This window comes from Mastomys coucha, unplaced genomic scaffold (genome assembly GCF_008632895.1).
Source record: "Mastomys coucha isolate ucsf_1 unplaced genomic scaffold, UCSF_Mcou_1 pScaffold22, whole genome shotgun sequence".
Lineage (NCBI taxonomy): Eukaryota > Metazoa > Chordata > Mammalia > Rodentia > Muridae > Mastomys > Mastomys coucha.
In genome coordinates, this window is record NW_022196905.1 from 103,505,074 (window position 1) to 103,528,905 (window position 23,832).

Here is a 23,832-nt window from a genome sequence, read left to right on the forward strand (position 1 = left end):
CTTTTTTTTCCTATTTTTATTTTTTTTAGGTTTTTGATTCAGGGTTTCTCTGTATGGCTCTGGCTGTCCTGGAACTCACTCTGTAGACCAGGCTGGCCTTAAACTCAGATCTACCTGCCTCTGCCTCTGAAGTGCTAGGATTAAAGGCATGCGCCACCACCACCCAGCCTTCAGTTAAAATTTTACATATTAATCTTATTCTTTATTGTAGGTCTTATTACATTTATTTATTTACTTATTTATTTTTGTGTGTATGTCTGCGTGTACACATATGCACATGTTCACGTATGCCACAGCATGTGGGTGGAACCCAGAGGACAATTTTCAGGAATCATTTCTCTCTTTGTACATTGGGGTTTCTAGGGATTGAACTTCACCCAGCGGCACTCTTAACTTCTGAGCTGTCTCACTGGCTCTGACTCTTCCTTCTGTAATTCCTTCCTTCTTTTCTATCATTATCATCTGTCTGTCTGTCTATCATCTATCTACCTTCCTATCATCTATCTATCTATCTATCATCTATCAATCTACCTACCTGTCATCTTTCTATCATCTATCTACCTATTAACATCTATCTATCTATAATCAATCTCTATCTATCATCTATCTATCTGTCTATCTATCTATCTACCTGTCTATTTTTATTTTTTACATACATCCTGACTGCTACTTCCCTCCACTCCTTCCAGTCTCCCCTCCCAACCTCTCCTCTCCCCTAGGTCCAGATCCACTCCTCTGTTTCCCCTGAGAGAGAGAGAGAGAGAGAGAGAGAGAGAGAGAGAGAGAGAGAGAGAGAGAGAGAGAATTACAGTAAGACTAGGCACAACCCCTCATATCAAGGATGGAGGAGGTGACCCGATAGGAAAAGGGTCCCAAGTGCAGACAGAGTCTGAGATCCCTCCCACTCTTGCTGTTAGGGATCCCAAAAGAACACAAAGCTATGCAACCATAATGTATATGCAGAGGACCTGGCTCAGATCCATCAGGGTCCATGAGTATGGCTTCAGTCCCTGTGAGCCCCTATAAGCCCCGCTTAGTTGGTTCTGTGGGTCATGTTCGCATGGTGTACTTGACCCCTCTGGCTCCTAGAACCCTTCCTCCCCATCTTCTCTCCCTGGCTTTGCCTAGTGTTTGGTTGGGAGAATCTCTGCATCTGTTCTTCTCAGATGCTAGACAGTGCCTCTCTGATGACCATTGCTCTAGGCACTTACTCTTGACATCATGGTGTCGTGTAGAGTAGACCCATGCCCTGGCTCATGCTTCCCTTGTTTACCCTCCTACAACCTTGCCAGCCTGTGTCTTCTAATCCCACAGCCAGTCTCATTCCAGGACACACTGTGCAGGGGTTGGGTATGCTAGGAGCAACCCCAAGGATCTCCTGACCTATCTTTTCTTGTCTTCTCCAGGCCTTGCAAAGCCCATTGGGCTGGTGGAGGGGCCAGGTGGCCTGGGCCAGGGAGGAGTGGCTGCCACTCTGCAGGATGACAGCCAAGAGACCGAGGGCAAGTTCGAGGACTTTGGGTACAATGCACAGCTCAGTGACCGCATCTCCCTGGATAGGACCATCCCTGACTACAGGCCCAAGAGGTGAGCAGCCTGACCTTAGCAGCTGAGAACTGGAGGTGGGGTTCTGCTATACAGGGGTGTGGGGCTGCAGAACATCCCTCAGTCTCTTTGTGGCTCTGTCTCCCTTTATTCCTCTGTCTCTGTATCTCTGTGTCTCTTCTGTCTCCCTCAATCTTCCTTTCTGTGTCTCTCTGTATCTCCCTCCCTGTATCTGTCTGTTTCTTTCTGCCTCTGTCTGTCTGTCTGTCTCTCCCTGTCTCTGTCTCTCTTGCCCCTCTGCTGTCTGCTATGTTCATCTTTTTGAGCCCCACGTCCCCCCCACAGGATCAGTCCCCTTTCTGTTTGGTCTCAGAGGCTGGCAGGCTGGAGGTGGCTGGTCTATCTCTGTGGGCCCAGCTATAACTGTGTGCATATACAATGCACATAGGCATGCAGGTGGACTTGAACACCTAAGTTAGAGGCCTTGGTTCCTGCTAAGTATGTTCTTCTCACTGGTTTTTATAGCTATTGCTGGTTGTGCGAGTGCTGTTATTGCTCCAGTGTCCAAAAAGTTTCAGAGGGTGTGTCTATCGTGGTCCTCACCACAAAGATGCCCATTGCTGTGGCCTTGCTTGTGTCTCAGGACTGGGTTCCTGTCCCTGATTATTATCTCATTCCAAAAGCATGAAAGGGGACTGACCAGAGCTGAGCTCGAACAAATATCTTGATAGGAGGACCAACTAGGCCCAGCATCCATGACATCAAGACATTGAGTTGTCAGCAGCAAGCTGGCTGCTCTTGAGCTCCATCGTAGACCACCAGGACAGGAGGTCTAGATAGGGAAGCTCTCAGCAGTGTCTAATAACTAAGCTCGGGCTCATCAGCTGCCAGGTGCTTCTCGGGGCCTGGTGAAGGTCAATGAGTGGTAGGTCTGTTTTCAGCTCCTCTACTGCCCAGTGGACCTAAGGACTAGAACTCCGGCAGGGAGCTTGCTGAGGAGGGTGGGGCCAGGAAGAAGGTGAAACAAGAAGCTCAGAGAGCAGTGGGTGCAGTGATGGAGAAGAAAGGTTGGACCATCCCACCATCCACAGAGTTCCTGAGCCTCAGTCTTCAGGCTGCATTTGAGGACTCTTCCTTTCCACACCTCAGTTTGCCCTGTGCATGAGCCAAGGTGGTAAGATGGCCAAAGCCCAGAGTCCTAGCTGGCTGTGAATGCCTAGAATCTGGAACAGTTCTCTGGGGCTTGAACTACTTCCAGGATGGTGCCTGGGCCAGGGTGATCCTCCCAGCAATGGAACGAAGACTGCACCTTCAGGATTATTCTGGTAGCTGTGCTATTTTTTAAGTCCCAGAATAACCTGTATTTTTCATGCCTGATTCTTTTATTTTTGGGTATCTTCAGAAATTGAGAAGTTGAATTATTTACATCCTGAGACAGACCCAGGAAGCTAGCTGCTGCCTTCAAATCTGAGGCTACACAAAGGTTTATGACCTGCTTTGACAGAGCCTGGTGGGCCCCTGTTATATTCCCAACCCTGCTGACCTGGGTTGGGAAGGTGAGAAAGGGCTATGGAAAGTGTGGGCAAGATCCTGACCTGGACAGTCCACCTGCATCAGAATGTCACTCGCTTGTCTTGCCAAGGAACAGTGAGCTCTCCCAGCCTGATGTTCCCACAATGGGCTCTCCCTGGTGGGCAGTCCCCTTCCCAGAGAGCAAACCAAGGGCAAGCGTATTCAGAACTTCATCACTCAGCTCTTGGACCCCCTCTTCCCATGTCTAGTTCCATGAAGTATGGCAGAAGGCCTACCCCAAGTGATGCATGTGTGCCAGGCCTGGCCAATCAGAGCAAAGGCATAATGGGAACCAGTCCAGAAAGAACGAGCCACAGGCATGTTAGGTCTGCTGAGAAATAAAACAGGAGCAAGTGGGACATCTGAGTGTGCAGGTAAATGGTCAAAGTGCTGTGGGCAGGCTCTGAGATGATGCTTGAAGAGACACCCACACGCCCCAGGGGCTCAGCCCCTTCATGTCCTCTTTAGCTCTCATGTGACCATAGCACATGACAGTCCCCAATCTAGAATCTTTGAAGAGGCCTTCAAATTCCTGCTTCCCCCCCCCCCCCGTGACCCCAGAACCATGGCAAGAAATGGCTATTGTATTAGTAATAAGCTTAGGCTGCTGTATGTAGCCAGTGGTAAGACATCAGAAGAGCAAGGTGAACACACAGGCTGTATCGTCAGCATCTGTGAGCATCGTCCGACTCGGCAAACTTTCACAGGTGTCTGAGGAAAACTGATCATTGCAGGCTCAGCCCAGGCTCCCCGAAAGCTTTCTCTCTGTGATTTCCTCAAGGGCTTCACCCTCCCATCACGGTCAGAACACGCCTCCAGGACCAGCAGGCATGGTCATCAGAAACTGGGCTGGAGGCATATGCCCGTGTGTATGCACACATGTGAGTGCGTTCTAGCACCCACGGGCGACACCACCCACTCAGATGATTTCTCATGCTTTCTTGTCTGTGCCATCGTTGGACACCTTTTGTCTGGGGGTGGACAGTTTTTCTAATTAAGCAGCAGCTTTAATTATGGCACAAAGCACATCACATAGATGTTGATTACTAAGCCTGCCCCTGGGATGACGAAAGGAGGCCGGTAAATCCAAATTAAACAGTGTCATCAGAACGAACAGCATTCCCCAGAAGCCTCCCCCGTGATGCCCCTCGCCTCATGTTTGCGGTCTCCATGCATATTCATCGTCTGAGCCAGGAACAGCTTGGCTGTCAGCTCCGATAAGTGCAGACTGAGTGCATGACAAACGGAAGGCTGAGCTAGCTCCTGGGATTCAGGCTGGCAGATAGAGCTGCACCGTCTACTGGACGAACCCCACCTCCACCCCCTTGTGCTCTTGGTCCTTGTGAGGAACGGAGGTATTTTGGACACTGCAGATTTCAGGGCAACTAGGGTTCCCTGAAGACGTGACCCTTGACCTGTGTTCTGTGGCATAGTGGTTTTGTCAGTTTGTTTTCGTTTGGTGGTGGTGGTGGTTTTCTGGAGGGTCTCCTTATGTAGTCTAGTCTGGGCTGAAATTCACAATGCTCCTGCCACAGCCTTCTGAGTACTGGGATGACAGGCCTGTGTCCCCACTCCTGGCCCTGGTTTTTACTAGGTGTGGAGCTGTGGACTGCAAGCCCTTCTCCTGAATGTATCCTTACAGGTTCTTTCCACCTGGGTTTACACTCTGGTAGGGCTGCACAGAATGGCTGGAAGGATTTGCTTCCAAGAGGACCCAACCCAGAAACTGTCTCTGGTGGTCCAGACCTGTCCCTGATACCACATATCAGAGTTGTAAAACCTAATCTGACAATGAAAGCCACCGTCCTTGCATCCTTAGATGCAGACCACTGGAGTTAGAGCCCAGGGTTGGCTCTGGGCTTCTCAGTAGGTAGAGCTGGACAGAGAGTTGTTTGGCTGTTGTATGGCTTCAACCTTAGGCCTACAGTACAGCCATCCCCCTTCTCCTACTGCGTGAGTTTTGACCAAGACCCACTGAGCACCCACAGGTCCCAGTAGAGGATCCTGAGCTAACGCAGCAAGGAGCTTAACACAGCTGCTGAAAGTCAACAGAGAGCATCAAGAACTGAGCTGACCCAGAATATAGTGTGTCACCTGGACCTGGGAGACCTGGCAGCACCAGTGACCCAAAAATGGTCACTGCCTGAAGGACAGGGGATATACCTATACACATGGGGCCAGGGGAGGCTGCCCGTCTCCGAGTGGCTGGTTCACTCAGGTAGAAACCCTATGACCAGTTTGGGGTCCGTTTGAGAGAGGGTGGTATGAGAGTGCTCTCCGTGTGTCTGTTACATGTGTGTCTTGCTTCTGACACGTGGTTGAGGTGTGTCTGTCTCCAAAGGGAGTCTGAACCTGTGAAAAGCGGGATGGGGAGAACATGTGGGCTTGCTCTCTTTTTGGTTCTTCTGCCTTTCATTCGTTGTGCATGGTTGTGTGTCTGTGGCCATATGTCCATAACTATAGGGAGAGGCACTATGTAAATGTATGTGCCCTACATGTCATCAGCATGCCAACTGCTGACGCTGTGTGTACATGTGTGAATGTGGACATACATGTGTGGAAATGTGTGCTTATCTGTGAACATGTATGTGCCACTGTGTGTGTGTGTGTGTGTGTGTACAGGAGTGGGTATATTGTGGGGCAGGCTTGTCTCTAGCAACAGTGGATGGATGGATGGATGGATGGACTCAGTGAAAGATAATTTGATACAGGAGGGACCCTTAGTCTCTGTGTCCTTACTGTCTCTTTCCTCTGGCCATGGAAGGCACTCCTCCTCTGCTTCTTAGATGGCAGTGAGAAGGCAGTAGCACAGGTGACTGACTGCCTAGTTAAGGGTTTTGAACTCATGTGCACACTCTGCTTGGATGATCATGTGTTACTCATGTGTGCACTCTGCTTGGATGATCATGTGTTTCCCAGGAAGGCAGGACTTTGCTGTGCAGTGGGGCAGAATTGCAGTCCCCAAGGACCTGCCTTCCAAGCATCTCCCCATACAATATTCCCAGAAACGAGGGCATAGTTTGCAAATAAGCAACTTTGTGTCTGCTGAGGCCCAACTTGGCATGAGACATGGGTCCCATTGCCTCACAGCCAGTGGCTCTCAGGGACACTTCACTTCTTGTCATCCCCACAGTCATTTCTTCCAGGGAACAAGGGGAAGCCTTGTGCATTTCCATTAGCTCTGGGCAGTGGTGCTCGAGTTCTTGGCAAGTGGGCAGCCCCTGCCGTCTCTCAGGCAGGATTCTCCTATCCCCCCTGTTATGAGCTCGAATCTCTGTGGCACATGGTCCCTTTAGTGTACTTCCCTGCCTCAACCTCATCCTCCTATCTAGCTCATGCTCAACCATGGGTTTGTAGAAACCCCACCCTGAGCCAGCAGTGGAAGGGAACACTGTCCACAGAAAAGACATGGTGGACAGACTAGTTGGCTGATTGCTCATGGTTGAGCACATTGCTTTATTCTGCTTGGGGACAGCACTACAATGAGCCCAGGAGTGGGAACAAAATATAGCCACCACCCCCTGGTGCATGGCAGGCCAGAAAGGCAGTGTAGCCACGAGAAGACCTAAGCTCTGGTTTATTTCCTCTCTGACAGACATGACTCTACTGAAGTCGGCAGGAGCCTCTGGCTCCCTTACACTCTGGTGCTATGGAGTCCAGTTCATTCTTTCCTTCTCCGAGTCCTGGAGTCTTGACTGGTCCTGAGCATTATCTCAGGACACATAGGTACTCTAGGGAACCCAAGGTTAGGAGGGGGGATGGGGTGCTTGAGACATTACCTCATGAGCACTTTTCACACATGCAGCCTGGGGTACCACACTGACACCATATTGTAAACTGTCATCTGTCTGAAGAGGGACAAGGTACCTCTAGGGCACATGAAACATAGCTCTCTGTAATACACGGTAGCAAGGACGTTTGTCAGACACACATCAGTGTTCATAAGGAGGGGGCAGAACAGGGTTGGAATGGGTTCAGCTTTGTGTCACACCTGAGCTTCCTTTTTTTAAAGATTTATTTTTATTTATTTTATGTGTATGAGTGTACTGCAACTGTACAGATGGCCGTGAGCCATCATGTGTGTGGCTGCTGGGAATTGAACCAGAAGAGGGCATCAGATCTCATTACAGATGGTTGTGAGCCACCATGTGGTTGCTGGGATCCGAACTCAGGACCTTCTGAAGAGCAGTTAGTGCTCTTACCCGCTGAGCCATCTCGCCAGCCCCACATCTGAGCTTTCAAAATGGGATGTGGAAGCTGAGAGATGAGACAAGCAGCGAAAGCTCAGGGGTGTGTGAGTCGGGTGTAAGCCAGCAGCTACTCATTTCTGGATTGGTTTAGAGGACTGCATGATGCTGTTTGTCTGTAGTCCCCATCTGTCTGTTTTTATCTCTCTGTAGTTCCCTCTGTCTCTGTCTTTCTCTTTTTTTGACTCCCTGTTACCTTGTCTTTATCTCTGACAATGTCTTTCTTGGAGAGAATTACAAAATTAGGTCCAAACCAGAATGAAGACGCTTCCTACCATCTCTCCTGGGGTCCAAATCTATGGGCTTCCAGACAACTAACCCAGAAACAGAAGGAGAATTAGTTCAGTCCATCGTGGCCCAGCCTGCTCCTGCCTCCTGATAGCACAGGCAGGGATTTTGCAGATGCTCAAATGGTTCTGGCAAGCGGCATCCCTGTCCTATCCTGTGTGCCATCTCACACTGTGCTTCTGCTGGGCAGACATTTATCAATGTCTGGGGATGGCCCATGCCATTCTGGGAGATCCTGGCTCTTCTGCAGGTGATCAGGGGTACAGTGTCCTGTGCCTACTTCCCAGCTCAGAGGATGGCAAGTGTGAAAAGAGTCTAACCTTCCTCAGTGGAGACAGTGAGCCAAGGCTGGACCCCATGGACCAGGAGATAGGATCTCTCCCTCTCAACAGCCCTTGACAGGCTGGGGACCAGAAACAGGACACTCTCAAAATGCACGCCCTAATGAACCAGTCCTTCCAGGTGGAAGGTTCTTTGGAGCAAGTGCATATGTCTGTGACCAAGTCCATGGACTCCCAGTCAAATAACCCAGAAACAGAAAGAGAATTAGTTCAGTCCATCCTGACCCAGCCTGCTACTGCCTCCCGATAGCACATGGCAGGGATTTTGCAGATGCTCAAATGGTATTTGGGCTGGATATCCACCATCATCCTCTCGTGAAGGAGTAGGAGAGAAAACCCTAACAGAGGACATGGGTGAGGGGCAGTCATGAGTTCTGTGTGCTGGGTGAGTGTTGTACATAACTTTCCTCAGAGCAAATCAGCCACCATTCCACGTGCAGAAGATCGTCCCAGCTGGGCTTCTTGACTGTTTCCATCCACTCATAGAGGCCATTACAAGATGGCCGCCCTGAGGATCTAGTGTCTCCCTGCCACCTGTTGGTATGCTGTGATTCCACGTGGCTCCAGGAAGGGGCTAAAGTATATAGGCCAGAGAAGACTGAGAGAGCTTCATCCGAGGCTGTGGGAAGTCAACATCCCTGCTGATGAAAGACTTTCCAGTGTGGCTTTTTGAGCACTCACAGCCTTATAAGAAAGCCCAGCTGGTTCCCCAAGGTGAACTGTAGTGGAATTGTGCCTGTTTGTTCTTGGGACCTTAGGAGGAGAAATAGAGTTTATTTACATCCTGCATCTTCTCTTTAGGAAGGCACCTCCACAGCAATAAGGGTAAATCATAGATAGGGATCTAACGACGGACTCGGTGACAGGCACCTACACAGTTTCCCGATGCAGGAAAAGTCACGCTCCTCCTACGGGGAGGCATGGGGTCCCTTCTGAGTGGCTATAGCTCCTGCAAGCCAGCTAATGTTTTCTCTGTTTTACATGCTCTGCAAGTTCATGAAAATCATGCATTCAACTTTCTCCTTCCACGGATAAATGGACCCAGGTCTTCTTGTCAGGAAGCGTTTGTCTGAGTGATGAAATCTGCACAGCTAAGCGCACGCAGCCCATATCAATGTGGTGCTACGCAACACTTGTCCCTTGAAAGTCACACAGGCAGCTCAGCATGCACGCAGCCTGGCCGTTGAGGCAGTGACTGCTGGGGTAGGCTGGGTCCTTAACTATGCTGTGTATGGGGCGTCCCTTCCGTGCTCTGCTCCTGACACAGACGGCTTGGGTTTGAATCCCCGCAGCTGAGAGAAAGCATCCGCATCTCTAATAGGGGTGTTTGTGGCTCTTGGGCTGAAAAGGCTGAATCCGCACAGAGTAACAGTGAGCAAATGCTGTCCCTGTTCTCAAGTGACACAGGAGCCCCTTCGACTCTAACTCTCCGTCTGAATGTGGAATGAACATTGCTGTTCCTAGTGCCACAGGCTGGTCTGTGTCCCCTGAATTCGCTTTGAAACATTAACCTACAGGACTTCATATGCTTTACTTGGAGGCAGAGCTACTATGAGTGTGATTAGTTAAGGACGGACACCCCCAACCCAAATCCCATGTAAAGAGGAGGAGGCAGAGGTTGGATAGGAAGCTGCCTGTTGTATACCCCTGTGATTTTCTTTATATATATATGTGTGTGTGTATGTGTGTATATGTATATATACATAGATAGATAGATAGATAGATAGATAGATAGATAGATAGATAGATAGATAGATAGATAGAGATATCTTAAATTACATTATTTGTCTATTTATTTATTTGTGGGTTTGGGGGACACATATGCCACAGCACATGTTTGGAAGTCAGAGGACAATTCATAAAAATAATTTCTTCCCTTCTGCTTAGTGGGTCTTAGGGACTGAAGTCAGGTCATTGGATTTGGCAAGTGCCTTTAGATACTCAACAAATAGAAACATGTTCTGGAAGCATCAGGGAGATGTTGTGTAATTCCTGCTGTCTCCTGTCCCTGTCCTCAGTGCTGTCCTGGATGCTGATGCTTGCTGGGACCCCCTAGCTCCCCTCTGGTCTTTCCCCCACCCCACTTGGTGAAAAAGGCTTGTAACCGTTTTGTTTGCTGCGGTATTATCTACCCTTACATCCAGTATTGTCATGCCACCATTTACCCATGCTCCCCATTCACACTCCTGCTTCTGAAGGGGTTAGGTGGTACCCACCCAGCACATGTCTCCTGTAGCATCCTGTATCACCCAGAGGTGGGTGTGTTCAAGTTCAAACAGTGTTTCCATTAGGAAAGAAACCTTATTTACTCCTGTGTGGTGTCTAACAGCTTCCAGTGGGTTCCATTCCTCCCTTCACCTTGTTTCCTGAGTTTCGTTTCCTCCTTCTTCCATTTATTTGTTGCTGTTTTGAGACAGGATCTCAGTCTAGCCCAGACTGGTCTGGAACTCTGTATGTATCCAGGCTAGCCTCAAACTCACAGTGATCCTCCTGCCTCATCCTCCTGAGTGCTGGGATTACCAGTATAAACCGCCTGACCTCCCTCGCTCCTTCATTTTCTTATTTGGATTCTTATTTCATGTTTATGGGTGATTTGCATACATATATGCATGTATATATCTGTATACCACATGCATTTTTCATGTTGGCCAGAAGAGGGCATTAGATCCTCTGGAACTAGAGTTACAGATGCTAGTGAGCCACCATGTGGGTACTGGGAATCAAACTTGGGTCCTCTGGAAGAGCAGCTAGTGGTATTAACTACTGTCTATCTCTGTAGCCCCTGAGTTGATTTTTTTTTTTTTTTGAGACAGAGTCTTATGTATCTTAGGGTGTGATAAACAACCATGACCGAAAGTAACCTGGGGAGGAAAGGGTTTACTTCATCTTACACTTCCAAATAATGGCTCAATGGAAAACTGGGGCAGGAACCCAAGCAGGGCAGGGATGTGGAGGTACAAACTGACACAGAAGCCATGGAAAGGTGATGCTTACTGGCTTGCTCCTCATGGCTTCTCAGCCTGCTTTCTTATAGAACCCAGGACCATATGCCCAGGGATGGCCCCACCCACAGTGATCTGGATCCTCCCACATCAATAATTAATCAAGTTAGTATCCCACGGCATAGCCTACAGCTAGTCTCATAGAGACGTTTTTGACATATGGTTCTCTGATAACGATAGCTGGTGTCAAGTTAACATAAAACTAGTTCAGGTTGGCCAGATCTTGCTATGTAGCAAAGGATGACCTTGAATTCCTGATCCTTCTGTCTCTGCCCTTGGGTCTTGTTTGTCACACTCCTGCGTATTTGTCAGCTGTGTTCGCTTCTGTTTGAAACATGACATCCCCCTGCTCAACTTTATCAGAAGGCTCTCTGTCTCTGTCCTGGATTGCGACCAGAGAGCTCTGGTTCTCCTAGCTTTGCCCTTCCCACTTTAGACCAGAGGCATGATGCTTGCTCCCTATGTTATTCACAATGGACTCGTGTAGTACCCCAGCATATTGGTCACCAACAGCCAGCTGGCTCCTGCATACTTCCCCCAGCTCAGCAGACCTTGTGAGACCGTTGAGCCCAGCAGTTCATGGCCTATGTGACTGTCTTCCCAGATGGATCTAAGATGGCAGGTGCTAGTTGAGCTGAGTCTATACAGATTATCTAGGGTCTACAACCTGTTCCTCCTGCTCTGAGACCATGGACACAACTGGAACTATACTAAGGGTGCGCATCACCACTCCCTCTAATAGATCTCATGGACCCTGATCCTCAAACCCTAACTCTAACCCTGACCCTAACCCCAACCCCTAAGCCCTAACCCTAACCCTAACCCCAACCCCTAATCCTAACCCTAGCCCATTAAGCATCCTGTGGTATAAAAGATTTAAAATGGGTGGGCACAGGCTCAGCACGTGAGAAGCTGCAGTTTCCAAAGGTTGGCTCTTTTGTAGCATTTCTTGGTTTCCATTGACTGCCTTGTTTCTGCCCTTCTGCTGACTTCAGGATCTAGAACCTGCCAGGTTGGCCTCCCACAGAGACTATTGCAGTCCCAGCTTCCCACTTGCACCCCTGGTGACCGCCATGCCTCCCACAGGTGCAGACAGATAACGTATTCTGAAGACCTGCCCCAGATCTCTGTGGTCTTCATCTTTGTCAACGAGGCACTGTCAGTCATCCTGCGTTCTGTACACAGCGTGGTCAACCACACACCCTCCCAGCTTCTGAAGGAAGTCATCCTGGTGGATGATAACAGTGACAATGGTGAGTGGCAAGCTTTGATGCCTTCAGGGCGGTGCTGTCAAGCCCACGGCTTTGCAGCTGTGGACCAGCTCTTGGGTGTACGGGTTCCTGTGGCCGTCCCAGCCAATGGCTTCTAACAAGGGGCTTGAAGCCATAGAGTTGAGTTGCTAAGGTGAGAGGAAACAGCTTGGAGGTGCAGCCTGGGAAAGCACCTTGCTGAGCGAGCATCCTCCCATCTTCAGCTGCTGCCAGCAACCCACGGGGTTCTGGGCTATGACCCTTTGCTCTGTCTTTGTGTTGCTGGCACACAGTCTTCTGAGCCCCTTCCTCTCAAGGCCACTACCAATAGGCCTGCATTAGTTACTTTACAGATTGCTGGGACGGAGTATCTAACAAAATCAACCTAAGGAAGGGTCTGTTTTGGTACAGTTTGAGGCTATGGTGCAGCATGATGGGAATGGCATGGCAGAAGGCACGAAGGGCAGCTAGGCCCATCCACACCCAGAAAGCAGAGAAGATCAATGCTGGTGCTCAACTCATTTCTCCTGTCTTATTTTGTCCAGGATTCCTGTCCAGGGGTAGAACCGCCCACAGTTAGTATGGGCCTCCCACCTCAACTAACCCAATCTAGAAAGTTCCTCATTTACCATTTTAACCATCTTCAAGTGTGTTGTCCAATTACATTGAGGATATCCATGTTGGGCAACCACTACCTCTACCTCAGAACTGTTGGTGAGGGGAGGTCTTTTGAGCCTCATTCTGTAGCCCAGGCTAGCTTGGGACTCATTACATAGCCTAAGCCGATCCCAGACTCTCAGAGATCCTCCTGCCTCAGCTGCTTGAGTTCTGGGATCACAGGCATAGGCTACCATGTTAAGGCCACAGAATTTTTTTTTAAATTTTTTATCCAATATATTTTTTAAGATTTATTTATTTATTATATGTAAGTACACTGTAGCTATCCTCAGACACTCCAGAAGAGGGAGTCAGATCTCGTTACAAATGGTTGTGAGCCACCATGTGGTTGCTGGGATTTGAACTCAGGACCTCTGGAAGAGCAGTCGGTGCTCTTAACCACTGAGCCATCTCTCCAGCCCCCCACAGAATTCTTTTATCATCTCAAACTGAACGTGTTCTCATGGAAACCAATTGCTTGCCTGCTCCATTGGCCAGCATCTTCCTACTGCCCCTCCATGGATTTTGACATGTGAAAAAGACAACCAAACCACACTGTTAGTGTCTGGTGTGTGTCACTTTTGGCTCTGTTACAGTCCCTCCCTACTGCAGCAGTATCAGAGTGTCCTCTCTCAGCAGTACCCTTGTGTGGAAGGACCTTGCTTGGGCCCCCTTATCTGCATAGGAGTTCATTCCTGTATAAAGATCTGGCTGATCATACTGTCATCTGCACTAGGTCTACATTCTTGCTTGTAGTGTAGCTGCTGGTCTTGCTACGTACGCTGCCTCTATCACTTTGATCTGAGCTGCTGTTATGTTTTCCTTTCTACCTTTCCCAGATTCTTAGGACTGGGATCCTGTCCAGTATGTTGGATCTCTCCCAAGCCAATGTGACTTCACAGTACTTTTTTGAAACCCGAGTTTGGGAGCAGGGCTCAAACATCCCAGACCTGGTTCAGACTCTTGCCGGTGCAGCGTGCTAACACACGTGTCTTTCCCCTTCAGTGGAACTCAAGTTCAATCTGGACCAGTACGTTCACAAAAGGTACCCAGGCCTCGTGAAGGTTGTACGCAACAGCCGTCGGGAAGGTCTGATCCGTGCCCGGCTGCAGGGATGGAAGGTGGCCACGGCTCCCATCGTTGGCTTCTTTGATGCCCACGTGGAGTTCAACACTGGCTGGTAAGGGCTAGGGTATGTGAACACCCTGTGTGAATTCAGTTCAGTCATCACATAAGGCTGGGCAGGGGCCACGACTCTGGAGGTTTCTAGAGATGGTCTCTGATGATTGCCATTTGGCATAAGAGGAAGCATTTTCTTGACCTTGTGGAAAATTCTAGATCTAGAAACTACTACTTATTCAGGGAAAGGATTGGGCTCAAATGAGAAACCAATGGGGCCCTGTGGTCAGGAGATGAAGAGGCATCCCCATCCTGTGATCATAAGCCAGCAGGTATGCAGAATATCCATTACAGGATCAATCTCTCTCTATTCCTCCAGTGTGGATTAGGAACCTGTAGTCCATGGAGTCAGGGGCCTTAGACCAGAGCAGGGCTGTATAAGCCCAAGACATCCACAGGGGCTGAGCGGATCTGTCCTGGGATTTCTCATATTTGTTCGCAAAGGATGCTTTGAGGATAGTGCCTTTTGTCCAGCAAGTGACACATCCTGAAGAAGCCATGTCAGAGGCATGGAGCCAGAGCTGGTTCCTTGTCCCATGCTGCCAGGAAAGAACATGTCCCTCCTGCTGTCCCTGGGCAGGAGTTGGGCAGACAGAACAGCAGGGAGCCTCTTGCTTCAGTGATGCCCTCCTCTGGTGACCAGGGTCCTCAGCTATTCATGTATGCGGGCTGTGCTGTACCTATGGGTGTGACTGGCAGAGGTCTCCTAGGGTCTTTGTTTCTCATACGGAGAAGGGGGCATTAGAGTCCCTACTTGTGGCTCTGCTGTGGGACTTAGTCTCTGTGCTTGTGATATCACAGAGTAGTACCTGCATCACATATATGCACGTCCCATGAGCAGCTGGGACCATAAGCCAAGATACCAAGACCACTTTAGGGCAGGGCTTGTGAGGCGTGTGAGTGGGTACCACAGGGTAGAGAGAGCAGGGTGAGGCAGAGGGAAGGTGGCCTGGAATAGTACTGCCCTGGGGCCACTACCACCAAAGCCCCTCACTTGCTGCTGAAGACAGCTGGGGGGTTGTCCTCTGCCAGCCTGGACATTCGGATTAAGGTGCTTTGGAGCTGGTCCCTCGGAGGCTCTAGAGAGGGTCTTGTCCTCTCTCAGCTCCTTATGGCCAGCTGTCCCTCAAAGTGTGGCTGCCCTACTCTGCTGGCTTCCATGTGGCCTTCTGTCCCTTGTTAGAACCCTGGTCACTGGCTCTACCAAGAAGTCCCTGTGCCAAACCTGAGCCTTAGAACCTCTCAGGGTTCACAGTTGTGATGGTTTGTATATGCTTGGCCCAAGGAGTGGCACTATTAGGAGGTGTGGCCTTGTTGGAGTAGGGGTGGCCTTGTGGGAGGAAGTGCATTACTGTGAGTGTGAGCTTTAAGACCCTTGTCCTAGCTGCCTGGAAGTCAGTATTCTGCTAGCTGCCTTCAGAACAAGAGGTGGAACTCAACCCCGTGTCTACCTGGACACTGCTATGCTCCTGTCTTGATGATAATGGACTGAACCTCTGAACCTGTAAGCCAGCCCCAATTAAATGTTGTCCTTAAAAGAATTGCCTTGGTCATGGTGTCTGTTCACAGCAGTAAAACCCTAACTAAGACAGAAGTTGGTACCAGGACTGGAGTATTGCTGTGATAGGCCTGACCATGCTTTTGTTTGGAAGAATGTGGATTTTGGGACTTTAGATTTGGAAAGCCATGGAATGATTTAAATGGGGCTTAATTGGCTATCCTAGGAGGAGTATGGAAGACTTTGTTACTGAGAGTGACTTGAATTGTACGGACCTGGCCCAAGAGGGTTCAGTGGAGGATTTCAGTGTCTGGAGTAAAGACTGTTTTTGTTGTGCTTCAGTGAAGAATGTGGCTGCTGTTTTTGCCAATATCTGAAGAGTCTGCCTAAGGCTAAGGTGAAGAGACTCAGATTAATTGCATTGACAAAGGAAGTCTCAGAAACACGCTCATCGGAGACTTTGTTCTCTGGTTAAGTCTCATGAGGAGCATTTTAAACAAGCATAGCAAGCTGAGAAAGGAAATATATAAAATATATGGTTCAAGCATTAAAGGAGCACTAGGAAGTGAAATGGAGCTGAATCCTGTGTTCAAGGATATTAAATTGAATTAAGGAAGTAGTGACCTTGGGGCAAGTACCAACTCTGCTGAGTTTAGGTCCAGGCCTAGTAATATAAGCCTTTAATCCCAAGAGGCAAAGGCAAGCAGTTTTATGAATTCAAGGCCAGCCTAGGACAGAGCAGGTTCTAGGTGAAGAAAAGTTTTTAAGTCCAGGTGTGGTTGTATGACGCCTTTAACCCCAGCATTCAGGAGACAGGGTCATGCAGATCTCTGTGTTCAAGGTCAGTCTACAGAGCAAGTTCCAGGAAGCCAAGCTTAGACAGTGAAGGAGTTGGAAAGCAGAAAGTGATCATGTAATAGAAGAAGGGGGCCATGTTCCAGCCCCAGCAAGCAGCAGAACTCAGCAGTTTCAGCCATTTGGCTCTGGTGTTAGTGTCAAGAACAGAAGGGACTACTGGGACAATGACTCTGGTTAGCTGGAGCTAAGAAATTAGTGGAGATTAAGAGACAAATATCACTGAGGTGAAATCTTCTGGGAAGTGTTTTCTAGGCTGTGTTCCAGAGATAGCCAAGGTTGTACCTCATGCTGCAGCTGTACTTGGTAATGTGTAAGAGTCACCCAGGTGGTACTGGTTTTGAAGGCATTAAGGGGTCATGAAGGACAGCTGAGGCTTGGCACTGTGAGAAGCCATGGAAGGCCATTGGTGAAGGTGCAGCCTCAGTTATAGTTGATGGCCCAGGACTGAAGGGGTCATGCAAAAGAATTGAGGCTTGGCACCATGAAGAGAGCCTGTGAGAAGCTATTGGTGAAGCCTAGTTTAGTGGAAGACCCCAGTGTATTGGAGATGCAGCGGCAATGGAGTGGATCAACCTGAGCTTAGAGTGCTACAGAGGGTAGAGCTGGAGATGTGATGTCAGCCCTTTGGAGGAGCCCAGAAGATCATGTGTGGATACCAGCCATTGAAACAAGAAGCTATAACATTGAAGTTACCTTGGAGAGGAACCCAAGACGTTCAAGATGCCAGAGCCATAGGCTATCTGCTGAAGAAAGCTGCTAACGGGGAGTGAAACCAGTCCAGGAGAAAGAAGTTTGTTGCAGTCAACAAAGATGAAAAAGGAATTGGACATCCAAAGTCTGCTTTGACATCAGACATGAAGATGCAGAATTTGGAGTTTGCCCAGCTGGTTTCCTGCCTTGCTTTGGGATTACAGTTAAGTGATCTTTGAACTTTGGACTTTTAACATTGTTGAGACTGTTATAGATTATGGGAGCTTTGGAAGTTGGACTAAATGCATTTTTTATTATGCTGTGGGTAGGTATAGCTCCCGTAGACTCATGTGTTTGAACAAGCCTATGAAGCCAAGGAGTGGAATGTGATGGTTTGTATATGCTTGGCCCAGGGAGTGGCACTATTAGGAGGTATAGCCTTGTTGGAGTAGGTGTGTCACTGTGGGTGTGGCTTTAAGACCCTCCTCCTAGCTGCCTGGAAGTCAGTCTTCTGCTAGCAGCCTTCAGATGAAGATATAGAACTCTCAGCTCCTCCTGCATCATGCCTGCCTGGATGCTGCCATGTTCCCGCCTTGATGATAATGGACTGAACCTCTGAACCTGTAAGCCAGCCCCAATTAAATGTTGTTCTTTGTAAGACTTGCTTTGGTCATGGTGTCTGTTCACAGCAGTAAAACCCTAACTAAGACAACAGTGAAGGACCCACCCAGGGCCAAGTCACTAGGCAATAAGGCTAAGGTGAAGAGACTCAGATTAATCCCAAGAGGCAAAGGCAAGCAGTTGTCCATTTTCAAGAAAAATGAAAACTCAAGAGTTTTGTATTACCTCTCCCACCTTTTTTTAAAATTTATTTTATGTATGAGTGCTCTATCTTCATGTATACCTGCATTGCAGAAGAGGGCATCAGATCTCATTATAGATGGTTGTGAGCCACCATGTGATTGCTGGGTACCGACCTCAAGACCTTCAGAAGAACAAACAGTGCCCTTAACCACTGAGCCATCTCTCCAGCCCTTCTCCCACATTTTAAAAAGAAATTTAAGTTGTTTTTTGTTTATTGTAAGCACATACACATTAGCACACCACAGTGTACGCGTGGAGTTCAGAGTATGACTTAGAGGGATCAATTCTCTCCTTCTACCATGTGGGCCCCAGTGATTGAATTCAGGCTTGGCAGCAAACACCTCTCCCTTCTGAGCCATCTAACTAGCCCACCAACTCATTTTTTAAATAGAGAAGTTTATTATGGTGTCAACCTGAGAGTTGGAGGCCTGAGAGCTACAGAAGGGCTCATTGTACAAGTATGTGGGACTATCCACCCATGTGTGGTCCCAGAGCCCGCAAGGGGCCCCAGGTACTGGGAGTTTCAGGATATATTTAGCTCCTGGTAGTGGAACAGCATTTCCTGATTCATCCCAGTTTGGCCTGTCAGACAGGCGTGCCTTGGAGGCAGCTTCTCTTGTACAGCTACCCTGATACCCCAACTATCTCAGATATCCTACGACTACAACTATGACTTTGTCGGTTATGCTCAATGGGTGTTTGACAGTCCCGCCTCCTCCTCCTTTTCATACCCCCATGCCTTCCCCCTCTGCCACTCTGTGATGCAGATCTTCTCTTTTTCATCTGTCACATCCTCAAATCCTTTACCATTAATTGTGCATCACGAGCTACCCTCTTACTAGAGTCACCTGTGGTGTGGGTTGTGCACCGTACAACAGCCGACGCAATCTACCATCAGCTCCCTCTACCTCTCCTAAGAGAGCTGAATTTATCAGTCAGAAGGCAACTTTTTTTTTTTACCTGCATGACTCTCATTCTTATACTTTCATAATTGGAAATCCCATTATCTGTGAATAGCATGTTCCTAGCATGACCTTTATTGCAGATCCCGCACGTTGGCAGAAACATCATTTGCAGTGTCTCTGGTGGGCTTTGTTCATTCATTGATGTGGAGGTAGGTCAACAGAGGCTCACCCAGAGGGACAAGGCTGCCCTGGCAGGATAAGGTGATGGGCCCTCCCCCATATGGCTCTGACTCTTGATCCTTCCATTGCTGTAGCACACAGACCCTCAACCCACTGGTCACCTCAGTCTCAGATCTTAGGTGAACCCAGTTTGGGTACAGCCCTCTACCTTATGGTAGATAATATGTCTTTAAAGGCTGGAGCTGTCCCTGGTACCTCCAAGATACTGCACAAGCACCAGCCCAACTGATGTCATGGATTGAATACCTGCTGCTTTGGCCCTTCATCTCTGCCTTTAGAGCCTCTCTTGCCCTTGTCTCCTATGGCCTCCTGACAGCCCCACCCCCATGCATACTGGGCACGTGCGGACAGCCTCTCTGTCTGTGTAGACCGTCCATCCACACTCCCTAGCGTCCTCCCACTCAGTACCCAGAGCACTCCTCACTGGATATCATCTAGAACTCCGAGCTTATCCCACTCACTGCTTCCTGTTTTCCACAGTACCTTTCCCCTCCCACACACCCTCTACCCAAGCCTCATCACCCTCATACCCCCATCCACAGTCTGTTGTGTAGGCTGTGCATTGCATGCAGTATATGTAAGCACCATGAGGCATGGCTATTTTTTTCTTTTTAATCTTATGAATGTAATCTGTTACAATAAGTATGGCCCACAACAGATCTTCAGTTAACACTTGAAAATGTATGTATTTACCACAGGTACAGGAATAGAGGGGAGAGTAGAGTTAGGCTAAGACGTCTCTCTGTGTAGCCCCAGGGCCATAGCTAACCCATGGAGAACCTGCAGATGTCCCTGTGCAGAGCACTGACCAGTCAAGAAGACTGAGGTGACCAGGCTTGGGTCAGGGTAGTATTGTGGACTAGCCCTTTCTTGTAGTCCAAGCCTGCCATGACTGACTGGGTCCTGTGCTCAGCTAGATGCCAGGCCCAGCTGCAGGGTCTGAACTCATGGCCAGTGGGGCTCCTTCCTTGGGTTGCTGAGGGCTTGGGAGGCTCGTGTTCATTGCCAGTACCTTTCCCAGGGTTGAGCCTGCCCTTGCACGGATCCAGGAGGACCGCCGGCGCATCATCCTGCCAGCCATCGACAACATCAAGTACAACACGTTTGAGGTACAGCAGTATGCCAGCGCTGCCCACGGCTACAACTGGGGCCTGTGGTGCATGTATATCATCCCCCCGCAGGACTGGCTGGACCGAGGTGATGAGTCAGCGCCCATCAGGTGAGCCAGGATCAGGGTGGGAGTGGGGAAGTTCCGCCAAAGCTGGCCCCGGACCAGAGGGAAGTTTGTTTCCTTGACGAAGCCCTAGCCTGGCCCCAGACTTGAAAAAGTGTCTCTACCTCACAGGGGCAGGGAGTGCCAAGATGACAGAGTAGCCATGGTCAGGGAACATGGACAGGGCCAAGTCCCGAGTGATGACCAGGTTGGATTAGATTAGACCACGTCCAGCTGTGTGATCCTGGAAAAAGGAGAGGCAGAGAGGGGGAAAGAGGGAGAGAGAGACTAGAAGATATGGCAGTGGAGAAGCAGGGTCAGAGACAGAGAGACGGATAGGCTGAGTGATGACAGAGAATAAGATAGAAACAGAAAAACAAGACAAACTGAGAGACAGCAACAGGAGACAAAGAGTGAAGGTCAGAGACATAAGACACAAACCAAAACAGAGATGGAGACAGCGAGGAAAGAGACTGAGAGAGGCAGAGAGGAGGGAGATAGCGACATAGAGACAACAGAAAAGGTAGCCATAGAGAAGTCTTGAGCATGGGCAGAGAGGACGGCCCATGGCTGTGGACTGTGCTTCGTAAGGATAATACACTGACCTCACATTACCCTGTAGAGCATTTTCTTTTAGTTCGAATTGGTTCTTTAGACTTGAGGAGAGGAAGTTGGACCATTTCATGAGATCTGGGAGCTCCATTCATCCAAAAGAATTATGGGTTCTGCCCTACAGGGGCCATGGGAGCATGTTTGTGGGAGAACCTGGCCGCTACCTGTCATCCTGCTGGTTTTGACGTCATCCCCCTGTCGTCATTCCCACCCCCACCCCCACCCCGCCTCAATCGAGTTTCTATCACCTGCCTGCTCCAGTCACAACAGTCTCTGTAGGTTTCAGGCTCTTCCTCGGGTAGCTCCCACCTCCCACCACACCACTTGATGAACCCTGGGAAATCTGTACCTTCACATCTGGTGGCTTGCTCCACTTTCTCCCAGGGACCCACCTGGGTTCCAGAATTGTTTTTGGAATGAATGGACATCTCCAGGTCTTGCTGGGCCCAGGGGGCTGTTGTGCACCTTGCCCTGTCTCTCCACAGGGTTGTGAGACTTGGTAGGACGACCTCCTTGTCTCCTGGTAAAAATGGCACCTTCTGGTTGGAATGCTGCAGGCAGCTATAGTCCCTTGGACCAGCTATTCCTGTAGGAGGGTCTCCTGAGGCCTCCCAGGCTGGTGCCCAGCTTGACCCTGCAGACTGAAGAACTAGTTCATTGAGATGCCTTGCTCATCTCTTCTCCACTGGCAAAGAGCTATTGGTAGTAAATCTAGAACTCTGCATTGTGAGATGAAATCATTTGGCACAGAAAGGGGAAGAGGGAGCAAAACAAAACAAAACTTCATCTCCGAGGAAATGGTTGTACAATGCTAAGACTAAGGGGCTTCCAAAGCTGGCCAAGTGCCATCTCCCCAAACCTCTTTAGCTCCTCAAGGTCATTTTCTCAGTGATGGACCAGGAATCTTGGAGTTGCCTGGCTGCAGTGATTTCCTAGGCAGGGCTCTGGGCTTTGCAGTAAGGCCAACGCATGGAGCTTCCTAAAGCACAGACCCACAGATGGGTCCCAAAGGGCTCATTGAAGCAGAGAGTGACAGTCTGAAGGTTATTTTTCTTCATTCAAGATTCATCTCATGATCCCAATTAGTAGCAAGATAAATGCTTCGTGTGTAACATTTTAGAAATCAGAAGAAGTCCGAGGCCCAATGGGAGGCAACTCCCACAGTTTGTGCCAGGCTCTGGATACACAAGAGACAGTGGGGAACAAAGCTTGATGTCCTGATTGAGCCTGTGGGGTGCTGATTCCCAAACCCCTTTATTACAATCATCCCGGAGCTGTTAACCCTGCTGCCAAAAACCAGCTAACTAATGGGGCTGACAACAGATATCACATTAAAAAAAAAAAAGATGGGCATGTGGCTAACCACTGGAAAGATGCTAGACAGAAACCTGCTGAAAAGACACAGAGACACCACCACATAACCACGAGGGTGCCTAAAATAAAGACCAGTAATACCTTAAGGGGGCAGAACACACAGAAGCTCATGCCCAGCTGGCAGAAGCCACTTTGGAGAACTGCTGTCTCCTGTAAGGACTTCCTGTATCATCGGGACATCCTATTCCTGGCAGAATTTTCAAAATGAATGAACACACAGCCCACAAAAAGGCTTGCATACAAGCTCTTGCAATGACAGTTTCTAAAATGTTCACTGTACAAACAAGCCAAGTGTTTTGACCTGGTGAGTCCTGCCAGACACGGCCTCCCTTATTTTAGAGGACAGGGAGTCACAGAGGAGAGGAACCTGACAGACATCCTCTCCCTCATGGACTTGCCGTCAGAGGTGGTCTGATACATCCGATGAGCATCACTGTCTTGATGCTATTGTCTCTCCAGCCTGAGAGTCCAAGGCTTCATGTCCCTAAACTCTGGAGTATGAGGAGCAAGGAGGGTGGGGAATTCATCATTGCCTCCCTCACTCTAGCATATGAAGAGAGAGACAGGGAATCCAGTCAGACACTGCCTCCTTCACTCTCAAATACAAAGAAGTGTGGGAGAGAATCCTGTCAGAGGTTTCCTCCCTCACAGTGTGGTGCAGGAGCAACAGGGGAGAATCTTGTCAGCCCTCTCCTCCCTCACTCTCGGGTGTGAGTGACGCTGGGGGCAGGTCTCACCTTCCTCACAGTGCTGCAGCAGGAGCAACAGAGGAGGAAGAACCCTCGCTTGTCACCTCACCCACTCTACAGTATCTGGAGTAACAGAATGGGATCTGGCTCACTTTGGAGGATCAGAAATCGAAGACAGAGCCCGATCAGACGGCACTTACTCTGTGTTGTCAGGAGCCGTGGCTCCTCACAGCTGAGGATCTGGACTGATCGTTGCTCCTGACCAAGGTTGATTTCTCTCACATGAGAAATCTATGCCGATTCCTAAAAAGCGTGACCAGCAGAATGGAATGCTGTGATCTCCTTCCTTAGTTAAGCCGGCTGGGCCAGTCAGTCACCTGTCTAAAGGGACATCCTTCGGGAAGGCAGATTCACCTAACGCTGTGCTAAAGAGAGGGGAGGAATAATTAAGCCTTAACGAGATGATGTATTTTCCCTTCCTGGAAAGCCTGCTCCTGATACAGTCATAACAGGGTTGCTTCCATGAAGCTCTGTCAGGTCTACCCACCTTTCTGAGTAGGGTCTCTCTCTCAGAAAGTCTTTCTCTGATACTTTCTCTTTTTCTGATACTGGCCTAAGTCTAGGTGTGTCCTCCCTCTCTTTGGGCTTTTTAGATCTTTCTCCGAAGCCTTCCCCACCACTTGGCTGCTTCTCTGTCATGCTGTCTTAACTCAAGTAGCAAAGGGCATGGCTTTTCCTGTCTTCCTTCTCTCCCTCCCCCTCCTCTCCTCCCCCTCCTCCCCCTATTCCTTTCCTTCTCCCTCCTCCT

At 49.2% G+C, this 23,832-nt stretch overlaps 1 protein-coding gene across 1 annotated transcript in view; it reads left to right on the top strand.

The window, feature by feature from the left end:
- The window catches only part of Galnt9 (polypeptide N-acetylgalactosaminyltransferase 9), a 79,468-nt gene that overhangs the window by 33,933 nt on the left and 21,703 nt on the right, over positions 1-23,832 (top strand). Inside the window, exons 2-5 of the mRNA XM_031337334.1 lie at positions 1,407-1,587; positions 12,082-12,248; positions 13,908-14,082; positions 20,158-20,355. Coding sequence (XP_031193194.1) covers positions 1,407-1,587; positions 12,082-12,248; positions 13,908-14,082; positions 20,158-20,355 — 721 coding nt within the window. The remainder of the gene's footprint in view (positions 1-1,406; positions 1,588-12,081; positions 12,249-13,907; positions 14,083-20,157; positions 20,356-23,832) is intronic.